Genomic DNA, 20,749 nt, shown 5'->3' with positions numbered 1-20,749 from the left:
ATGTTGATTTCAAACGCAGACCTTAAACACCACCTTTAAACCTCCCTGCATGTGTTTGTGTATAGCAAGAGACGGGGGGTTGTACTCACAGAGGAGCTGTTTGTGTTGGTCAGGGGGAATGTGATTCGTTGTGAGGAGTTGACCAGCGAAGGCCAGGTCAAATGAGCTGTTATTTTAGCTTGCACATTTTTCTGAAGGTCTGTGTTGACTTCAAAGACAGCTTCAGTCCTTTGGTAAGAAAGAAAAGAAAAGAAAAGAAAATCCTGTTATGTTCTATAAATAGCTCACTGCTGAGGAACACCTAATTTAACTGTTGAATTTGATAAGCAAAGCTCAAAGAACATTTGAATCCCTGTTATGCTCACGTGTGTCCTGAGTGCTCTTTGAGCTCCTTCCATCGTCTGAGGAGTTTCTGGTGAAGATCTACATCAGCGTCCCAGATGTCCTCCTGTAACGCCAGCCCGTGAGGTTTGGACTCAGCTGTGGAGGAAAAAAAAACACATTAGTCATTTAATTTGGACTCCTGAGCCCTATTAACATTACAGGGGGAGGTGGGTAATAAAATATTGACTGGAAATGGGCCGTTTTTGGGAAGTCAAAGGAGGTATGGGTGGAGAGAAGGAAAGATGTACTCTTTTTCAGACACATAAATCTGTCAAATCTTAACACACAGACGTGAAAGTGACATCAGTCAGTGTGGCTTACACTTACTGATGACATCACTATCTCCACTGTCCATCGCAAATAAATGTCCAAAAATCTGTTTCAAAGTCATAGAAAAAAAAAAAAGATGCTCCACGTGTCTCCTTAACTGCAGAGCTTTACATTTTTTACTTCTCTTTATCACCAAAGTACTTCAGGGATAATTGTCTGTACATTAACAGGTACACTGCAAAAAGGATATGCTAAAAGCTAATTTGGCATATTTAGCTAAAATGTAAACAAAATGGCTTGACCTGTAACAATTATTAGATAACTGTCTGATTGTGATTATTTGAGCTGATCACAACCATTTTGTAGAATTATTTCCATCTGTGTGTAAAATAAATTGCTGGGTGTAATTAAGAAAACTATTTCCATGTTGTTTTCCAGTGTTTGAGGTTTGACTGGTGCTTTTAATGACATCATCTCGTTGCACCTCCTTCTTCTGCTGTGGATTGATGGCAGATGAATACAGAAGTAGCACGACCAAATATTTACCTTAAGGTCCTTAACTTCTAGTATTCGACCGACTGGTCCACAGTTGCGGACTGCGGCCACATTGCGGTTTTAAGCCAAGTAAAAAAGGAGACTAATGATTTTTGGGATTTGCAGCAAAAAGGAGGCGGTCAAAGGATTGATTTATATGTTCCAATGTTTAATGCAAATAAATGTCTCTTATTCTTATTCATAAGGTGTATGTGTATTATTAGGCTCATACTTTCATAGAGGCATTATTTGAAAGGAAAAAGACAATAAAATAATCAATTGCAATTATTTGTACGATACGGATAACAGCTCCTGAAGCTGAGAATATCTGATGAGTTTTTATGAGGCTCTTTAATTTTCTCTCATTATCTCTCAGATTATCAGAAACCTTTTTAACTTGGTCCAGTTTCACTCTGAACTGATGGAAAAAAAAAGTCTCCATAAAACACGCATGTTGTGCTCCAGATGAGCTTTAGGTTACATGAAGAGCAGCGAGATATATCGGTATGGGCTGTGATTATTAATGGGGTGGGGGTGAAAAAGACGCAGAATAAAAATCACTGAGCAGCATAGGTGATGCTAAAAAATCATCTCCCTGTAGAGATGAACCCAGTCTGAACGGGGCTTCAGTTGTGTGAGGTGTGAATGCAACACGCACGATAAAAAATAAATAAATTAAAAATTAAAAAAAACTTACATTTAAGCACAAATGGCAGGCCCACATAACAGTGATCACCACACTGCAAGCCGGCGTCAAAATAAATATTTGCCACCTGGAAAAAAAATGGGAAAATGAAAATAAGTTTATGTCTATAGGGACAAATATGACTTTTTTGTGGGGGAGGGGTCGAAAGGATTTCCTACCTTGGATTTCCGTCTGGGCTCCAGCTCGTCTTTGTTGTTGCGCAGCCGTTTGTAATAAAAACGTATGTCTTCTGTCAGGGAGCGGATCTGCTGGAGCCTCACTTTCTGTGTGAAAGAGCTCTGTATGCTGAAGCTTTGGTGGACAACCTTCCCCTAAAGAACAAAAAAACACGACACATGCAGACATGTCTCCAGACACAACATCTCAGGCTTTCAACAGGAAGGTGGGTTTTTACACTTTATCTCGTCTTCTGCATGCTGGTTTGAAATCACGATTTGTATCTCAAAATTACTTACTGGAAACGAAGGAGGTAAAACGATGTGTTTGGGAGAGCTGTTTAATGTGCCCACTGCGATGAGAGCTTTCACTGGGATGGTTAATATCTGAGGGTGGGAAAAAAATAAAAATCAAGAGAACATTAGATTTAATGCTGGTTGTGATTTCCTTTGAATTACGCAGTAAGTCAGACTTTTACCTCATAATCTGTGGTGATGTGTATGGCTCCATCATATGTGCCCTCCAGTGCTTTGGCCACTAGTATCACTCTGAATGCTGCATAGTAGCCAGATGCTAATATCACCTGTAGAGACAAAAATGGAAAAATGAGTTTGTCTGTCTGCGTAAAAACATTTTCTCATGTTAAAGATAAGGCTGCACGTTCTGTTCAGAAAGCTGTAAAGTACTTTGTGTTTTTGCATTCATCATGCACAAGGTTTTATCTGTGGTCTGAGTGGTTTTGAGATATTGTGGTTTCAACTTTTTAACGTCCGGGACATCAAAGCAGACAGGCAGTGAAGTTCTCTTCTAATGGCCATTTCCTTGAATAATAGGCATAAACAGCAACCTTGTTTTAATACACAAAATCAGAGTATTAATTACTGAAGTGAGTTGTGATATAAGACAGCTGGCCAAAAGAAACATTTTCAAAATTTTGATTTAGGACCCTAAAAGCAAACATTTTACAATGACAGATTTAAACTTAATTTAAAAATTTCATTTTTACATTTTCATTGGACAAGACAGTGTGGCACACCTCACTGTGGCCCCTACACTGAGAAAGGATTACTGTATTTAAAATACAGCGGACAGAAGCTTTGATATTGTTTTATATACCAGAAATAGTCCATCAAACTCTTAAATCTTCAAATAGTAAGAATTGATCTACTGTGCTACGAATGTAACATTTAAAATTATGGATGTTTTTATTCCAGGCCCGCCCCATGTTGATGCCCTGGTTGCCCCCGGTTACTGTCGTCACTGTGCATCTGCTCCGAGTTACTACTACTACTAATATTAGTTCCTGCAAACAAACATTAGTATGAACTACGTGTTACTAACCTTATCATACTAGCTGTTTAGCATGGTAGCTAAAAATAAAAACTTGACTCAACTCGGCACTTTGTCGGTGTCATTCTCAATGTTTGAAAATAGACGTTTTGAGGTGTGAAAACATCTGCTTGCACAACATGTCAGCGTCTCTTCAGGGTTGCATAAGCCTCTATTAAACCTCTATTATTAAGGCTACGCAAGCCATCCCCACATCATAGTTTCATCCGTGTTGGTCGGCTCACCTGCATCATCAGGTCTGAACCCCAAATATTCTGAAACTAAACTCCTTCTCTCAGATCAGCTGCCTGCCGGCACCATGACTGACTGACGTGCTCGATAGATCACGTTAAAGTATCCGTGTTGGTTTAAAAGAAAAGGGAGCGCATGTTGTACAACAGAATTGAAGATTTCCACTGACAGCGGTATATTTTAATACCAGCTGCTACAATTTAAACATGTACGCGTGTCATTTTAAATCCAGCATTTTTTCTGAAGAAAGAGCTGCTGCAATCTATATTATACATATATATTTGCACCACTGCCACAAAGTCGCATTGATGCTTCTACGAATAGTTTTGATGTGAAATATTCGCCACCAAGTACTCCCCATTTTCATGACATGTATTCATCCTGTCCCTGGTGTAAAAAGATCTTTATGCTGCAGAGAAGAGTTTCACTTTATATAGCAAAAAGGTTCTGTATATATTTATATATATATATATTTAGGGGGAAGACCATAGACCATAGCTTGCCAAGGATTATCGTCATTTCATGTGAAAAACGTATTTTTGGCAAAAAAGGAAGACAGAACTTTATGAAGATCACAATTGAATGCCACAAAATGCATGCAGAGTATGCAGAAGTGGAAACCGCGATAAATTTGTTGAAAACAAAACAAACCTGTGAACTACATCCTAAAACAGGACCATGATGTTGTGAACCGAAACCCATTTGGCACAGTCTTCATAAAAGCTGGATATGTAAAGCTTTAATAAAGGCAGGATTTCATGCAGGGCCTCTGTCCTGGATCGCATTCGATTGGTGTCATGAGATTTCTATAAAGTTTAAAGATGTGACGCCCACATGTAACACTGTGGAGATCTTACCGTTTTGTGATGGGAGGCTGAAGTGTTCTGCAGCTCTCGCAGGCGATTCAGGGCGACTGTCGTGTTTCCTTTCTCCGTCTTCACCAGCTCCATGGAAAGACTGTCTCCTGTGACCAGCCAGGACTTAATCTCCAGCTGGAGGACAGAGAGAAAAAAACAGTCTGTCATTGTCTTCAGACTGGAAGTCTTTTTGTCCTGCTGCTGAACAATGTGTGCCTGTACTATAAACTGCTCACACTTTATCAGCTGCTGCTGTGGGAATTAAAACTTTAGCATAAAGGCTTATGTTGCAACATGATTAAGTTAGACTCAAATATTTAAAAACACCATTCAGCGTGTGTGAACACGCCTTACACAATGCACAGAACTGCACAATGGGCAACAAACACGTCATTGTGGCCTGAGCCGAGGGATGTCACCCCATTATAATTTAGGTTTATTCCTGGAGTAAATATCTACACAATGTGTCAATCATACAATTATCAGCTCAGGTAGCATTCTCACCTCTATAGGGTTACTGTTGACCACCACAAATATGACGCTGCTGGTGTCTGTTGCACTGCGGACGCCGAAGTCCAGCAGGTTCTCCTTCAAACTGGGAGGCAGGACCAGCGGCTGTTCACACCGGGCAACAAAAACAACACGTTACAAAGACAAACACTGTCAGACTTTGAAAAGAATCTGCATCAATGTGGGCCCCTTTCCTGCAGATAAAATGTGATCTTCTCTCGCTTTAAAAGCCAAACTTCACAACCATTAACCATTAACAGTGGGTTGAATTAGCTATTAGCAGAACAGGCCTGCAGTTCTGAGGTCATAAGGAGCTTTATGGTTTCTAAACAGATTTATGGAGGTTTATTCATCACATACAGAAATAATGACATCCTCAGAAGGTGTACGTCATCACGCCTGTGTCCTTAGATTCAGAGATATGACTCAAAGAAAGAATTTTTACACATACTGCAGCAAATTGGGCACAGATTGTTTAAAATTGCTTCACGCCTTCTTGATGCAGCTCTGAGTATCGACTGTGTAGTGAGCGGGCCAAATCTGCTACAATAAAAGGTACAATAATGCTTTATGCGCATCACAGTTTCAAAACCCCCATTAATATACAAACTGTAGGGCCATTGTGTACCTCCAAGAAGCCGGTGTAAGCCCGGACAGGCAGGTGAAACTTGGATGCATTTGTGATGAGGAGGATGTTGCTGTCTATGTGAATGGAGGGTCGGACTGGCCGGAAGAGGAGGGAAAAGATGTAGCGTGACTCGTGCGGGGGGATGAGGATGGGCGTGCTGAAGTTCTGCACCTGAAAACACAAAGACAAAAAAAAATTAAAAAAAAAAAAAAAAAAATGTTATCTTGCCATCTCTACAGACCGGACTCTTCCCCTCTGGTAACCCACTCGTGCTAATGCTCACATTAAACATGGTTTTGGCCTCTTCGGGCAGGGACACGTTGTGTATCCGGATTGCAAAGCTGAAGGCGTTTGTGAGGAAGATGGGTCTGTCCACGGGGTCCACAGGGCTGTCCCTGATGTGGAACAACGTAGCTGTGTGGTCGAAGCCCAGGTAGCTGCCAGAAGAGAGGACACATTGGTCAAACTTTCGATTAACCTCTTGCGCAAAAACAAAACAAAAATTCTCCATGCAGTTATCCACAAAATAACTCACCCATCTAAAACCTCTGCCTGGTACGGGATTTCAAGCTTGGAATAGCTCTTCTCTTTCGCTTTAACGGTTATTTTACCAGAAAACTGATATGGTCTTCTTGCTTTTGAGGCTACAACAGAAAACAAGATTGAAAGAGTGATTATGTGCATTGCAGAAGGCCACAAAGCCCTGCAAGAGGAAGTTGTGCAAAGTGCAACCGAAAATGGAAGAAACTGAAAGAGTAGATCGAAGGAGAAACATCAAAGCTTCTGAATTATTTATATTAACATACACCAGGGTGTGTGAACAAAACCAATGATTTTAAAAAGGAAGTTGCTACAAAATGGCGTGTAAACACAGAAAACTGAATCCAGACTTCTTTATAACATGATGTTTTTGTTCAGGAAACTGACATCATGTTCACAGTTTCCTTTTTTTAAGAGCTCAGAGTTCAGTAGAAATGATGCATGCAGCTTATTTAAAACACTGGTGTGTCCACATCATATCCAATAATTAGAGCCAGCTCATATCCTTAATCCTACTGTAATTTTGAAGGATTTTGTGTGAGATGTGTATTTCGGTAAAACAAAACAAAAACATAACCACAAAAAAAAAAAAATAAACACACTTACCATCAAAACTAATACTTGCAACTTTGGTATATCTGCTCTCTCCAGCTTTGAGTGTAACTGCTTTGAAGTCTATTGTGACTGCTTCATTTGATGGTGATGAACGTACACTCTGAAAAGCACAAATAATATAATGGATTACAAACAGGTTCCGATAACTGTGTAAAGATATAAAAAGCGTGCTGAGAATACGTACTGTGATCGGAACGTCTTTTGTTCCTGAATTTAAAAGGTGTAGATTCAGCAGCTTTGGACGATCTGTAAAGGTAGTTGGGAAACCGAATGAAGGGCGAGTCCGAGAGATTACTTCGAAAAGATTGCAAAACGTAGTTTTTTTTGTGAGACGTCGTACCTTGTGACCGCAGCGTACCAAAGTCAAGCATCTCTATGGAGGAGTATATACCAGGGGCTGCACATAATGAGAGAAACACCAGGTTTAAAATAAATGTCCTGTGTGAGATCTTTCTTTTTAATGTATCAGCCGAAGGTTTGGCAGCACACCTGACGTAACCTCCACCTCTACAGGGAGGATGATGAACTGGTCCTCGTTGGGAGCGTTGGTTTTGATTCGGATGAAAGCCGTGTGGTTGTCTACATCCCTCGATGAGAAGCTGGCTCTCATCACCCCTTTTGTCTCGAATGGAGGAATCTCCTGGAAAGGGGGGGGGGGGGGGTATCGGGACAGCCTTTAAATCACTCATCCTTAACATTAAAATAAGACAAACACTGTAACAAAAGAGGAACTCACCCATAATTTCACAGTGCCTCCTTGCTGACCTGTGGGAAGCTCTAGATGGAGATCCCCACCACTGGAGTACATCTCAACAACCTGGAGTGAAGAAGACAGGAGAAAGCAACACAAATCAGTCACAGACAAACGCGTGCAAACGTAACTGTCAGAGTCTGATTCCTCCAAGTTACCTGCAGTGGTTCACTGAACGGGTTGTGGATGTTTATTAGAGGTGAGAAGCTGCTGTTTACTGGGACTCGGGCCCCGATGAAGGGCCGCAGTCTGTAGGGGTTTGGAATGCCGACCCCGAAAACCTTCAGGGCAGAGACAGAAAAGCAGTATTAGTCACACTTTTATGACACAAAAAGTTAAACATTAAAAAGAGCTGTTGTGTATTTGGACTGTACCTGGTATGTAAACACTCCATGATGTGATGTATTAATAAATAAAGTGTTTTCTACATTCCCAACCACTCGTGCTAGAAACACTACATCGAATGATGTGTTCCCTCCAGGTGGAATTATCTGTTAAAAGAAGAAAAGAGGCATAATGTAAATTAAAAGCAGTACAACAAACAGAGCAGAGGACGGAAGTTCTTAACATGCACTGACCCACAAACAGAGCTGACAAACTCAAAGAGCACACTTCAGTGTGAGAAACTCACAGCTCACCGAGTAAAATCTTGTTGGAAATTGTGAAGCAAAAAGGTGAAGTGTAACAGAAAATGTAAACTCGAACCTGGGCATTATTCAAAGGGCTGAGTATCATTCAAAGGTCTCTCGATACCAGTACCGTGATCTTGACTTCCATAATGTTTCCTGGTCAATACATTTTTCTATTCAAATTTCATAAAACAAAATTTTAAGAAATTAATAGAAAATGATATTACAAATTTCAGTTAAAAATCTTTGCTTTTCATGAAGTTCAGAGGGCGACTGTGTAACAGGTTATTTTCTGGAGCTACAAGTAATAGATGTTCTCTTAACACATCACATGCAAGATATAACTAGACGCTACAGACACACAACTTAGACAGGTATGTGCGCAATAATTAGTTTGAAAAGAGTGAAACAAGGCGTCTTAATGTAGGATTTACTTTCCTACAATGAAACGGCGTTATTCAATCTACATGGGCGGGCCATCCAAGTAGAGGCTACATGTGATACATTTAGTGACTCACTGATGTTGATGAAATTAACTCCTGTGTAAAAGTTATGGTGGGTATTTAAATTTGGTACCCAATGAAAAGGCATTTTTGGACAGCAGAGTCAGTGTTATGGAAGTTTCTGAGTTTGGTACCCAACTTTATTATTCATTTATTAGGGAAAGTTTTTTTTTCCTTTTTAGTCAGAACCGTGTTTTTTGTTGTTGTTCTTTTTTTTAAACAGGAAACAAGTTTACCCAACGATGTAAAAGCTATGCGTTTAGGTAGATAATAATAAACAATGCCTGTTTTCATTTCCCCAACCTTCTTGATTTGTTTGAGTCCACAGTCCAAAACACAAAGATATTCTCTATCATCATTTGTGACAAGAGGACAAATCATTTCAGAAAAATTTGTATATTGACATTTTTAATCATCTCTTTTTCTCTCTCATCTGGACTGACAGGCCAGACAGGAAGAGGGCAGTGTCCAAAGAGATGCTCGAAATACATTCAACTTGAGACGATTAAAGTGAGAGAGACACGCCCTTCCTGCAAACAGCAGAGGTGCTAATTCTAAAAGAAACTTTAAGACAGCAGTACCCATGCTGAAGTGTACAAAAATACAATGGACATGGCCAGTAACATGATATCATACTATCAAGATTTCAATCCCCCTGAGGATGGGAATTTATCTCCCCTCGATATAAAAAGCCTTTATTCAAACATCCTGTGACAGAGAAGTCCTCAGGTCATCTTTAATACCGCACTGACTTCACTCCCACTGAACATCTTTGTGAGCTCAACTCTCATGTCCTGAAGTTGGTTATATTTTTATATCTATGATTTAAAAGCAGATTAACGCCTCACACTTTGGTCATCTTTACAGAGACTTTTCTGGACTGACTGTTGAAAGACACTTTTGTTTTCAAGAGAAAACTAGAATTACGACCTCGTGGTTGTGTTCATGTGTCAAAAAGTTTAGTTGTAGTTTACATCCATGACTGTGGAGACTCAAATCACATATTTAATGAAGACTTTGAAGGAATTTGGCCAATAAAGCGCATTATATTAACACCAAAGAGGTAGCAATGACAGTAGACAATGCTTCAAAAATGGATGTTGCAGCAAAAGAAGCTACAAACTAAAATGTGGATAATTCACATTACAAATGCTTTAGAACATTATTATGCCACACTGATGCCGACCTTTGCAATATAAAATGTCGGCATTTCACCGTTTTAATCTGTTGGACATTTGTATGAAAGTTTTTGTCATAATGAAGAGTATGAATTCTTGAGTTATGGACACAAATGTGTTTCGTAAAGGTCACGGTGACCTTTGACCACCAAAATCAAATCAGTACATCTTTAATTCCAAGTGAATGTTTGTGCCAAATTTGAAGACATTTCATTAGAGCATCTCTTGAGATATTTCATTCACAAGAATGAGACAGACATGAGGTCACAGTGACTTTGACCTTGGACCGCCAAAATCTATTCAGCTCAGAACCAAGTGAACGTTTGTACCAAATTTGAAAGAATTCCTTCAAAACATGAGATATCGTGTTCACAAGAATGTGACAGAAGCATTGTTCAGAGCGAACGTGACATTTGACCACCTAAAACTAATCAGTTCATTTTTGAAACCAACTGAACATTTGTGCCAAATTTGAAGAAAATTCCCTTGAGGTGTTCCTGAGATATTGTGTTCACAGCAGCTACCATAAAAACCTGAAAACATGTCATAAACTCCAGTGTAGGAGTGTTTTATCTTGATGTGTGTATCAGGCTACACCACAAAAAAAGAAGAAGAAAATCCCAGCACATTTGTCTCTGCAAGCCCTTGCTGCTATGCTTACACTTCTTTGGATTAGGATATCTCTATTATTCTGAAGGAAACTACACCAAGAGAGCAAGTTGCCAAAAAACTCAAGTTCAGCAGCTTCTCACATCAAAGCTACTATCTGAACAAAAGGAGCATCTCAGCGTCCTGTGTCGCCATTGGAACACTTAAGGCACACGTTCCAGCTAGAACACCCTCCCTCCGGACGACCTGCAGGCCATACATTGACTAAACTGAAGTAGACTGTGCCTCTAATGAGGTCACAAAACAGGTTTTGCCTTTCAAGAGTCTTCACATGCAGTACAGAAACCATTGCTGATATGTCCATGTGACACGTACTGTACCAGACATAAGTTTTGGCACACCGACTTATTCAAGGTTTTTTTTCTACAGTGTAGAACAAAACTGAAGACACCATAACTATGAATAAATGCAAGGAATAATGTAGTAAACTACAAAGTGTAATTGGCATGATTTTACTGCTTCACGAGGTCGTCATTTGGGAACGGTTTAAAGTTAACAGGTGAGCCTTGACAAACGGGTGGAAATGCTTGGTTTCTTGTGCTGGTACAGAGCAAATAGCTCCATTCAACTACTGCAGTAATCCATATTATATCAAGAACTGCTCATCTAAGTATAGAACGACAATAGTTCATCATCACTTTCAGACGGCAATAACTTAAAACATTTCTAAGAGTGACGATGCAAAAACCAACAAAGAAATAAACAATAAACCCCACGTTAGTTTACAGCCTACATCAATGCCGCCCAGAGTTCAAGTATCAGACACATCTGGCTAGCTGTTTTGAGGAGACTTCTTGATGGTCAAATTCCTGCAAAGAAACCAAAACTTGGGAAACCAATCAGAAGAGGAGAACTGCTTGGACCAAGAAACAGTCTGGAATCCTGAAATCTGGACTTTGTTCTGATGAGTTCAGAGGTGAGATTTGTTAGATGTACAGACCGATGCTGTCTGCGTGTGTGATTCCCGCCATGAAGCCTGGAGGAGGAACTGTTGTGTGTGTGTGGGCTTTCCTTGTGACACTGCTGGCAATAAATTCAGAATTCAGGGCGACACTAAACCAGCGTGTCGACAAAAACATCCCGCAGCAACACACCATCTCATCTGGTTTGAGCCGAGTCAGACCATCATTTGTTCTTCAACAGGACAACAAGCCAAAACACCTCCAGCCCCAGTCAGAGCAGTTCGACCAAGAAGCAGAGAGACGGAGAGCTGCATCAGATCACCTGACCTCCACAGACACCAACCTAAACCCAGCTCAGATGGTTTGGGATGAGTTGGAAGGAAATGATAGTTTTGAAGAATTTAACATGTAAAATATGTTTTGCTTCGTATAAGCATTCTTCAGTTTGAATCTACAATGTAGAAAATAGTGAAAGCGTGGATGACTATATGTGTGGTGAAACCAGAGAACACATTTCAATGAGGGTCATGAATTTGTCCCGCGACTGCTGCAGACTTATTTTGGTCCCACCGTCTTGGGACACAGCATCCTATGTGTTTAAATGACACTTTGAGTGCATCTCTTTGCTACATTCCTCTAAACAGGATGTGTTATGTTTAAACTGTGTGCACCACATGATCTCCATCACTTGATTATGATTGTGTTTACACTCCCTGCTGTCATTTACTGTCTCCTTGCACATGGCCATTCATCTAAGTTAGAAACTACAGTCCCCAGAGATCTTGGGTGTCGTCACATGTTACAGCGCCACATGATTTGCAGAGGGACTTCTCACATTGATGTCATTATACATACGCTGCTGTTTACTGATGATGTTTTAAAAGACCAAAAAAACAATAGAAAATATCATCTGTGAGAGAAAATTGTAATTTGTGAGTAGCGTGTCTCGTTTACGATCATAATCAATTGCGAAGCATGAAGAATATACAACATGGTGAGATCAACACGCAGCCATGTGAACATCAAGGGATACATTTTTTTCGACAATAACAGCATGATAAAATTTCGAAAGATCTCAAGATAACAATTAGATTTTGGCCTCAAAGTGATAACTACTTACCCTATTCTGGAAAAAGGAGGCGTGAAAATGTGCTGTTGTTGCCGATATTGATATCAAACTAATTTCTTCTGAGCTAGGATTATGTAAATAAACTTTCTCCATTTTTGGCATTCCAACAGGCCTGAAAAGGAAGAAGAGAAGACTTCGTCAGAGCAAGTAAACAACTTTATATTTAAAGAAATTCAAACCAATTGTAGAACAGAACCTCTAATAAAAGCTGTCACAAATATGTGAAAACTCACTAAGTTGGAAACTGATTTAGATTACATTACATTTCATTTTATTTAGCTGACGCTTTTATCCAAAGCGACTTACAATAAGTGCATTTCAACCATGAGGGTACAAATTCAGAACAACAACAATCAAGAAAGTACCATTTTCTTCAAGAAAGCCAAACTACAAAGTTCTATCAGTAAGTGTCATTTTAAGCACTACTAAAGTTCCACTATTCAAGGTAAAGTCGGAAGAGGTGTGTTTTTAGTTTGCGGTGGAAGATGTACAGAGTTTCTGCTGTCCTGATGTCGGTGGGGAGCTCATTCCACCATTTAGGAGCCAGGACAGCAAACAGTCGTGATTTTGTTGAGTGTTTAGCTCGCAGTGAGGAGCAACAAGCCGATTGGTAGATGCAGAGCGGAGGGAGCGGGCTGGGATGTAGGGTTGGACCATGTCCTGGATGTAGACTGGACCCGATCTGTTCACAGCACGGTACGCAAGTACCAATGTTTTGAAACGGATGCGGGCGGCTACTGGTAACCAGTGAAGGGAGCGGAGGAGGAGCGGAGTAGAGGGAGTGAATTTAGGAGGTTAAAGATCAGTCGGGCTGCTGCATTCTGGACGAGCTGCAGAGGACGGATGGCACTAACAGGTAGACCTGCCAGGAGGGAGTTACAATAGTCTAGGTGTGAGATGACCAGAGCCTGGACCAGAGCCTGGACCAGAACCTGGACCAGAGCCTGGACCACCTTCTGAGTGAGAAGAGGACGTACTCTCCTGATGTTGTGCAGCATGTATCTACAGGAACATGTTGTTGCAGTGATGTTGGCAGTAAGAGAGAGTTGACTGTTAAGTGTCACGCCGAGGTTCCTAGCAGTCAGGGTCGGGGATAACACAGAGTTGTCCAAGGTAATAGTCAGGTCGTGGGCGGGAGAAGCTTTCCCTGGAAGGAAGTGCAGTTCAGTCTTGTCGAGGTTGATTTTCAGGTGGTGTGAGGACATCCACTGAGAGATGTCAGTCAGACAGGCAGAGATTCATGCTGCTACATGTGTTTCAGATCGGGGAAGAGAGAGGATTGGTTGGGTGTCATCAGCATAGCTGTGGTAGGAAAAGCCATGTGAGTGAATGACAGAGCCGAGAAAGTTGGTGTACAGAGAGAAGAGGAGGGGACCCGAGATTCAAATCAGAGGATGGATGACGTGAAAACCTAAAAGACGGTTAATAAGTTTGATGAAGGATTTAACCGTAAAAATAGACAGCAGGAGGTCAACAGGTTTAGACCGTCATAACGGTTCCTTTGAAGAGATTTTCAAAATAAAATGAGAGACATGACCTTTCTGTGAAAACAAGATCTGACGTTCATAAGAGTTACCATCTCCAGATTGTTAATCTAACACCCAAAGCACAACTTATGGTCGTTGAATTGCTACCCCTCAGGCAACATGTGGTTTCTTTTATTTCAATATGGGATGAAAATCAACTCAAAGACTTGAAATGGGGAGTTTTTATGATTCTCCCTGCTGCATGATCATGCAGCAACATGATTAGAGTTGCATCAGCTGAGCCATAAATGTTCTCTGTGAGCAATTACTTCTCAAGGAATTGATGAAATGTGAAAAAAAAAAAAAAAAAAATCCTCCTTTAAACATAATTTTAAATTTGTGTACATCTAATGTAAAGCTTCTATATGAACGGATATATTGCAACTTCTGATTCAAATCCTGCCATCGTTTCTAGCACATTAGAGGCAGGGTGAGAATTTGTCAAGGTTTCATTTTCACACCCTGCAAACATTCGCCACTGATAGGTGAATTGTTTATGGAGGAAGTAGGACAGGAGGGGACAGGCCGAGACAGCTGGGCCTCTCGGTGTGACCCCGCTCCTCTGAGAGCTCCTGAATCTGCAACCTGGTAATGTGCTGTAAAGCTGCGCCGCGCTACATGGGTGTGCACCCCCTGCAGGAGTGGCATGCGACCTACTAAGGCCGGCTGACGTAAGGCTGAGGGCAGGAGTTAAAGAGGAAGTGGTTTTGTTAAGTGCATTCCATTGACTGACACAATGCTTCCTCAGCTATTCATTTACTGTTGAAGGATTGAGGTCTGTCACCTCAGAGCGAGTTATAGACAGCTATATCACTGCAGACTGACTGAGCTGCCATCTGTAAACTGTCCACTGGGTTAATGAATTTTAAGGACAACTCCTCAAGGAAGTAAGAACTAACAGCAAGTGTCTTAAACAATTTTCAAATCAAAGCACTGATCACAAAACAAAAAGGCCTTTCATGTAAAAATAAGACACTCACTGTTCATGAAAGTCCAACATTGGAGGTTCAAATCGTATAGGTCGGCAGTTCCCACGGTGCGGGGACATGCTGCGAGAGAAAGGAAGGTGTGACAGCAGCAAAAGCAGGGCAGGTAAAATACTATCCATGTTTGTGTGCATTTCAAACAAGCGAGAGGCTAAACACACAAGCACAGACACCACAATCTGTCTCCAGGCTTTTTTATCAGAGCATTAATCCGGCAATGGGACCACTCCCATCTGCAGCGCACGATTTCCATATGTAAAATCGCAATGAAAACCCATTGACTGAAAGCAACAGCGAAAATCGACCAGAGAGGAAGAAGAAGACGGATCTGTCCGTGTCACCCTCAGAGCGCCTTCCTTCTCTCACACGGGCAACAACTTCTGAGCATCGGTTGTAACGCGCCCGGTCGTGTAACCCACCAAACCTGTTTAACAACAGGTGTATCTTAACAATAGAAAAAGGCGCCCGTCAACAGTAGCCACTCTTCTTTGGCCGAGTCGTGTAATGAGAGCCTTTATGTAAATCTTATGGAAAGAAAAGTTCGACATTGATGCAGACGTGGCATTCAGACATTCGGCCATGAATGTCACTTGTTCATTTTACCACAAATATACAGTTTAATCCGTTACATGCATAAAATACACAAGATATTACATGCTAGGCAAGCTGACAATGTTTTATTCTATAAACTCTAATACCACCTTGGAATCAGACAATTCACAGATCAATTTCACCTATTTACTATAAAGACTACATGTACAGCAGCAGACAATAGTCCCAGCAGTGTGCTCCAGTAGCCCAGACAGAATGGATTTCCATCACGAGGCGGCCGGGGATCCACCGTGCAGTGTTCCCTCAGGATAATCTGTCATTTACAGCCTGTCCTCACGTTTGCCATTGATATAATGACTACTGACAAAATTCTTGCGGGATTAAGGATTCAAATGGACCCTGGCTGTAAACTCTGCTCTGCCCTTTGCTCGGTGCTTCAGAGCTAATGTGTTGAATGTCGGTGTGTAATTGGAGTAGCTCGGGGAGGTCATGGGGAGGGCTGCGCCTCTTGGCCTCCGATCTGTAAAACGTCCAGTGTCAGGCTAACCTTAAGATGTCAAGTGCATTAGGAGTTAGGGCATTTAAAAAAAGCCTGAAACAACACAAACAGCACACAACCGCTCACCGACCTCTGCCGGAGGAGTGGCCATGCCATGCCACAGCAAGATAACCGTTTTATGGATTACAACGTACTGTACAAACAGTAAAGCCTAGCTATATGCTGCACCCAAACAAAACACATGAGAAAAAGTATAGAGAGGGTAGCTACGATGTGTGGAGACCACAACACAGAAACATGATGCTTAAAAAGTCAACTGACTTTTACATTCTTCCTGTCATGGAAGTGTTGACTTGTATGAGGAGTGCATTTACACACTGATAACATAAACAGCAACAACAACAAAAATCAGCGTAGTATTCAGCAGTCTCTGTCACTGTAGTTCTCACAGGGCTGGAGTACACGAGTCTGATGTCTGGCTCAAACTACAACTTCCCCAAAGAAGTCGACGGTCGGCCATGTTCGCACTTTGCAACTCAAGGCATTTAAGCAATCCTGTCTGTTCCTCTCAGCGGTTACACAGTCACACTGACTTCTCTGAGGTCTGCCCTGCTACACTTGACTCTTCCTAAGAGCTGTGTGGTGGTGGTGGTGGTGGGGTGGGGGGGAGGGCACAGTACAGTCTGCTCAAACAGGTGACAGACTGGGAGGTTTCCCTTGAGACTAGTGTCACCAACAGCGTGCGTTTGAAAGAGCTGGGAGAAGTCTGTGTCTGAACGGCTTCAGCTTGTGGCTGTCTTGTCTCAGAGGCTCCGGCACCCTGTGATTATGCAGCTTTTTATTTTTGGTTGTTAACTGATACTTTGTAGTAAAGTTATCGCCTGGGTCAGTTAGTCTTAACAAAATAACCTTTTTCCACTTGCATGTTCGCATGACCGTGGCAGTTGATAATGCATTTGCTACTGTATAATTTCAGTAGCATCTTTTGTCGTTTCTACTTTCCTTGGGAAAGTTGTTCATTGGTTGTCATGAAGTGTGCTGCATATGACTGCTACCGTTTCAATTGACTAACTCCTCAGGCTGTGCTTGCACTTTCCACTTTTCTGTTAACCTTACTGCAAGTTTCCAATAGAAAGCTGACCAAATAAAATGCCTATGCTTAATGTGGTAGACATATAACAACAGCACCCACATACCAACAGTAATACAGTGTCATTTCAGTAGATAAACATCTATTTCAATTGAGTTCTTGCAGCAAAAGAGAGGAGGGTGTTTCTTACCTTTGTTGCTGATATAAACTAAAATCGATGTCGGACTCTGCCTGCAAAAAGAACAAAATTCATAGTATTCATAGGGAGTTACAGTACAGTTGTAATGGCAACAACAAAGAGGATCAAGAAATACTTACCTGTAAAAGGCTTCCCTCACCAAAATGTAGAACTTCTAGAATTGTGTCTGACTGGATGAAAGCTGTAAAAGCAACAACAGGAATTTCTTGTAAGTCTTATCTGCAGCACTATCTTTGAAACTGCTTTCAATTTCAGCAGTTTTGAAGAAAGAGCACTTATGCAAGCTAAAAGGGTACACATCAAATAAATAAAGTCCAACTGAAAACAGTGAGTTTTGTGTTACTGATTGGGCTGCTAAAGCTGATATGTTGAAAGTGATTTGGGTGGCAAAATTCCTGTAAAAGCAGATCCTGAATTCAACAACACCGTCAGGGTTTAAGTTGGGCAGCAGGAGCTCATTGTGCAGGAATTTAGTAAAGGAAAAACTACTGCTGCATCAAAAATCATTGAAAAATACTTCCTGCTCGTGGCCCCACCCAAATCTCCAAAAACAAACATCATCTGCTCGTGAGTCTATTTTCCTGAACTACAAAGTAATACTAATAGTAAAGATAACACCCTGCTTGGACTTTCATCTCTTGTACTATCAGGGCAGAAGTCAGGCAGAGAAAGTTAAGGCATGAGATGTGGGTTCACTGTGCTTCACTTGGTGTGGCTCGGAGGAGGGCCATTTAATCTGCCACAGTGGATGCTATATGTTGTCAGGTTGTGAGGCTGGTAGTAAATACTCAGTGATCACACAGTTATTAACAGGATTTTGAGGACCGGACATCCCTTCCATCGACTGACACATGACTCACCCACGGTATGAATCTACAAACTTGGAGAGCCTAAAATTCACCTGTGCGTTAAGGACGCTTTACTGAGAAGGTTTTCACCCGACACCCTTGTGCTGCGAGATCAAAATCTTGCCGATCATGTTTACACCACATTTTGAGCAAGGATACCAGTTAATTGTAATGACGAATTAAACTGATAGTTTTAATAAAGTTATGCTGGCTAAAATGTCTCAACAGATCCAGGTGATCGAAGCAGTTACAGCAACACGTCACTGTATCATTTCCCCTTTTCCTGACATTTCTTGACATTACACATATTCATGACAAACAGCTAAATTCACAACTACTCTGTCATGAATGGGACTCCGGTCACGGGTGGCGTTTAAGTGTTTGGGTACGTACACAGTGGGAAGAAATAAGGTTTCCTACTGTACATCAGTGAAACAAGCCTAAACACATCGTGAAAGTTACACTGAACTTGAGCCCTAAATGTGAACAAAGTCAAAATGAAAATGAACTCATTACTTCAGTTCTTATCCAGACCATGATTTAGCCTGTGTTTGCAGCTATTTTAAAACTTCAACAGTGAGACTAAATACTCAGATGGCATTGACACAACCTAGACTAGTGTGTGGATAGAAAACATACTTTTCCAAAATAAACTACAATTCACAAAGCTCCACAATTATAACAAAATTCAATATGCTCCAAATAAATATAGTCTTATATGTTTAATTGGCCGACAACATGTATTAACAGAAGGCCTTTTGGTCATGTACAAATGCGAGTTTCTCTGAAATGACCCAAACTGAAAAGAAGCAGGAAGTATGAACATGTATCGTCTTTAAATGCCAGGTCACTTCCCCCGGCGCAGGCTTGTGTGAATCTGTGCACTTTGTTTAAACAGTTAAACATAACAGGCAGCGATTTCGTTCAAACTGGCTAAGCGTGTGATGTTGACGTTTCTATAAGGCGTGACGGAGTGAATTCACACTCTTGTTTGCCAAACTGCCCACACGATGCTCCTTCAATCAACCCAGCGGACTTCTGGTGGGATTCAGGCTCGGAGTGTGTTGCAGGTGTCTGAAACCGGTTCAGACAACCTACAAGACACAAAACACACGTTTGGACGTTGTTTTTGATCGGGACGCTGGTGACAGCCGGTCACCGTGACAGCCGTCCGCCGGTCACCGTGACAGCCGTCCGCCGGTCACCGTGACCTGCCGGCAGGACGCTTCAGACCGCCGGAGGAACAACAAGCCGCTGTCGTTTGACCCGAGCAGCTCCAGGCTGAAGACAACTCATCTGACTGGACATCTTCACGGAGATGAGGAAGTGGTGTGAAGAGACTCCGGTCTGACATCTCTTGTATGGAGCTCACACAGAGGCTAACATCAGTGCTAGCCACGGTGCTAACAGGCTGCTGGTACCGTGTTAGCCCGGTACCGTGTTCAATGTCCGGTCGGTACCGTGTTCAATGTCCGGTCGGTACCGTGTTAGCCTCACTGAGCTCACTATGTGGATGACAACATGACAACAAGCTACAAACGGAGCTAACTTCACGGCTCCGGTCTCAAACAGAGAAACTACGGAGCTGTTGTTCTCCCTTCCTGGACTACGTTTACCAACTCGACTGCTTTAACGAACCCTCGTCCCCAGCTGACGGAGACGCCTCCACCAGAACCGGTTTGGGGAGTAGCGGGCCGGCCGGGGTGAAGTTGGCCCGCTGAGGAGCCGCTAACCCCCGCTAACCTCCGGAGACATGTCTGCGGAAGTTAGCGCGAGCTAACGCGGACGTGAAGCCGGCCGAGTTACAAACCTTGTTTATTCGCCCGCGTCGTGTGAATAAAAGCAATAAATAACATCCTCAATAATCCGATACACGGCGTCCTCGTCCTGGTCGGTGAGCGGCGACCACTCCGGGCTCTTTCTGGACTCGCCATGCTGCAGGTCTCCCTGTTAGGATAACAACCGAGCGGGTGTGCGGTCATGTCCGACTGAACGTCTGCTGACTCTGTCAATCATAGCCGTCAGTGAGACACCACAACTCAACCGAGCAGCAGCAGCAGCAGCAGCTAACTACTGGGCAGGACGTTGGCCTCTCTTCTTCTTCCTCTTCCTCTTCTTCTTCTTTTTCTTCTTCTTCTGCTCTTCCTCTTCCGCCCGATGCGTGACGCGTCACCGGTGAGCCTGTCACTCAGCGACGCGACTCTTCGACGCCCCGCTGTCTCTTCTCCACGTGACCAGCAGCGAAAACAACAACAGCACTTTTCCTCAAATTGGAGTAAAACGGAGGTTTTGTTGTTGTTGTTGTTGTTGTTGTTGTTTCAACCAACCCAGAATGGCGCATAAACACACTCTCCATTGTTCTGAGCGCGTTTGTTATCAAATACTCTCCGAAGCATCTGATGGGAGGAAAAAAAAAAAAAAGTCACAAACATTTTAAAAACCATTTCCTAAGTCGCCACCCATGTTTTCTATCCAGGTACAGACCAGCTGCTCTCTCGAGTCAGCAA

At 42.0% G+C, this 20,749-nt stretch overlaps 1 protein-coding gene across 2 annotated transcripts in view; it reads right to left on the bottom strand.

Moving 5' to 3' along the window:
* The window catches only part of tmem131 (transmembrane protein 131), a 32,864-nt gene extending 12,431 nt beyond the window's left edge, over window positions 1-20,433 (bottom strand). The window contains exons 1-23 of one of the 2 annotated variants that reach the window (XM_069150836.1): window positions 20,053-20,433; window positions 17,514-17,575; window positions 17,386-17,426; window positions 15,049-15,117; window positions 12,534-12,654; window positions 7,907-8,023; window positions 7,691-7,813; window positions 7,518-7,598; window positions 7,271-7,421; window positions 7,122-7,178; window positions 6,966-7,027; window positions 6,773-6,881; window positions 6,162-6,270; window positions 5,910-6,063; window positions 5,627-5,797; window positions 4,993-5,103; window positions 4,489-4,623; window positions 2,529-2,633; window positions 2,350-2,436; window positions 2,053-2,205; window positions 1,886-1,961; window positions 366-480; window positions 90-228 (exon numbers count right to left, since the gene is read on the bottom strand). In XM_069150836.1, the coding sequence (XP_069006937.1) occupies window positions 90-228; window positions 366-480; window positions 1,886-1,961; window positions 2,053-2,205; window positions 2,350-2,436; window positions 2,529-2,633; window positions 4,489-4,623; window positions 4,993-5,103; window positions 5,627-5,797; window positions 5,910-6,063; window positions 6,162-6,270; window positions 6,773-6,881; window positions 6,966-7,027; window positions 7,122-7,178; window positions 7,271-7,421; window positions 7,518-7,598; window positions 7,691-7,813; window positions 7,907-8,023; window positions 12,534-12,654; window positions 15,049-15,117; window positions 17,386-17,426; window positions 17,514-17,575; window positions 20,053-20,224 (2,520 nt within the window). In that variant the 5' untranslated portion in view covers window positions 20,225-20,433. The remainder of the gene's footprint in view (window positions 1-89; window positions 229-365; window positions 481-1,885; window positions 1,962-2,052; window positions 2,206-2,349; window positions 2,437-2,528; window positions 2,634-4,488; window positions 4,624-4,992; window positions 5,104-5,626; window positions 5,798-5,909; window positions 6,064-6,161; window positions 6,271-6,772; window positions 6,882-6,965; window positions 7,028-7,121; window positions 7,179-7,270; window positions 7,422-7,517; window positions 7,599-7,690; window positions 7,814-7,906; window positions 8,024-12,533; window positions 12,655-15,048; window positions 15,118-17,385; window positions 17,427-17,513; window positions 17,576-20,052) is intronic. The other variant, XM_069150837.1, reaches the window with a different exon arrangement.
* Window positions 20,434-20,749: the final 316 nt, after the last annotated feature.

This window comes from Embiotoca jacksoni, unplaced genomic scaffold (genome assembly GCF_022577435.1).
Source record: "Embiotoca jacksoni isolate LCO1_2020_lvr unplaced genomic scaffold, fEmbJac1.0.p SCAF_16, whole genome shotgun sequence".
Taxonomy (NCBI): Eukaryota; Metazoa; Chordata; class Actinopteri; family Embiotocidae; genus Embiotoca; species Embiotoca jacksoni.
This window is presented reverse-complemented; position numbering and strand designations above follow the sequence as displayed.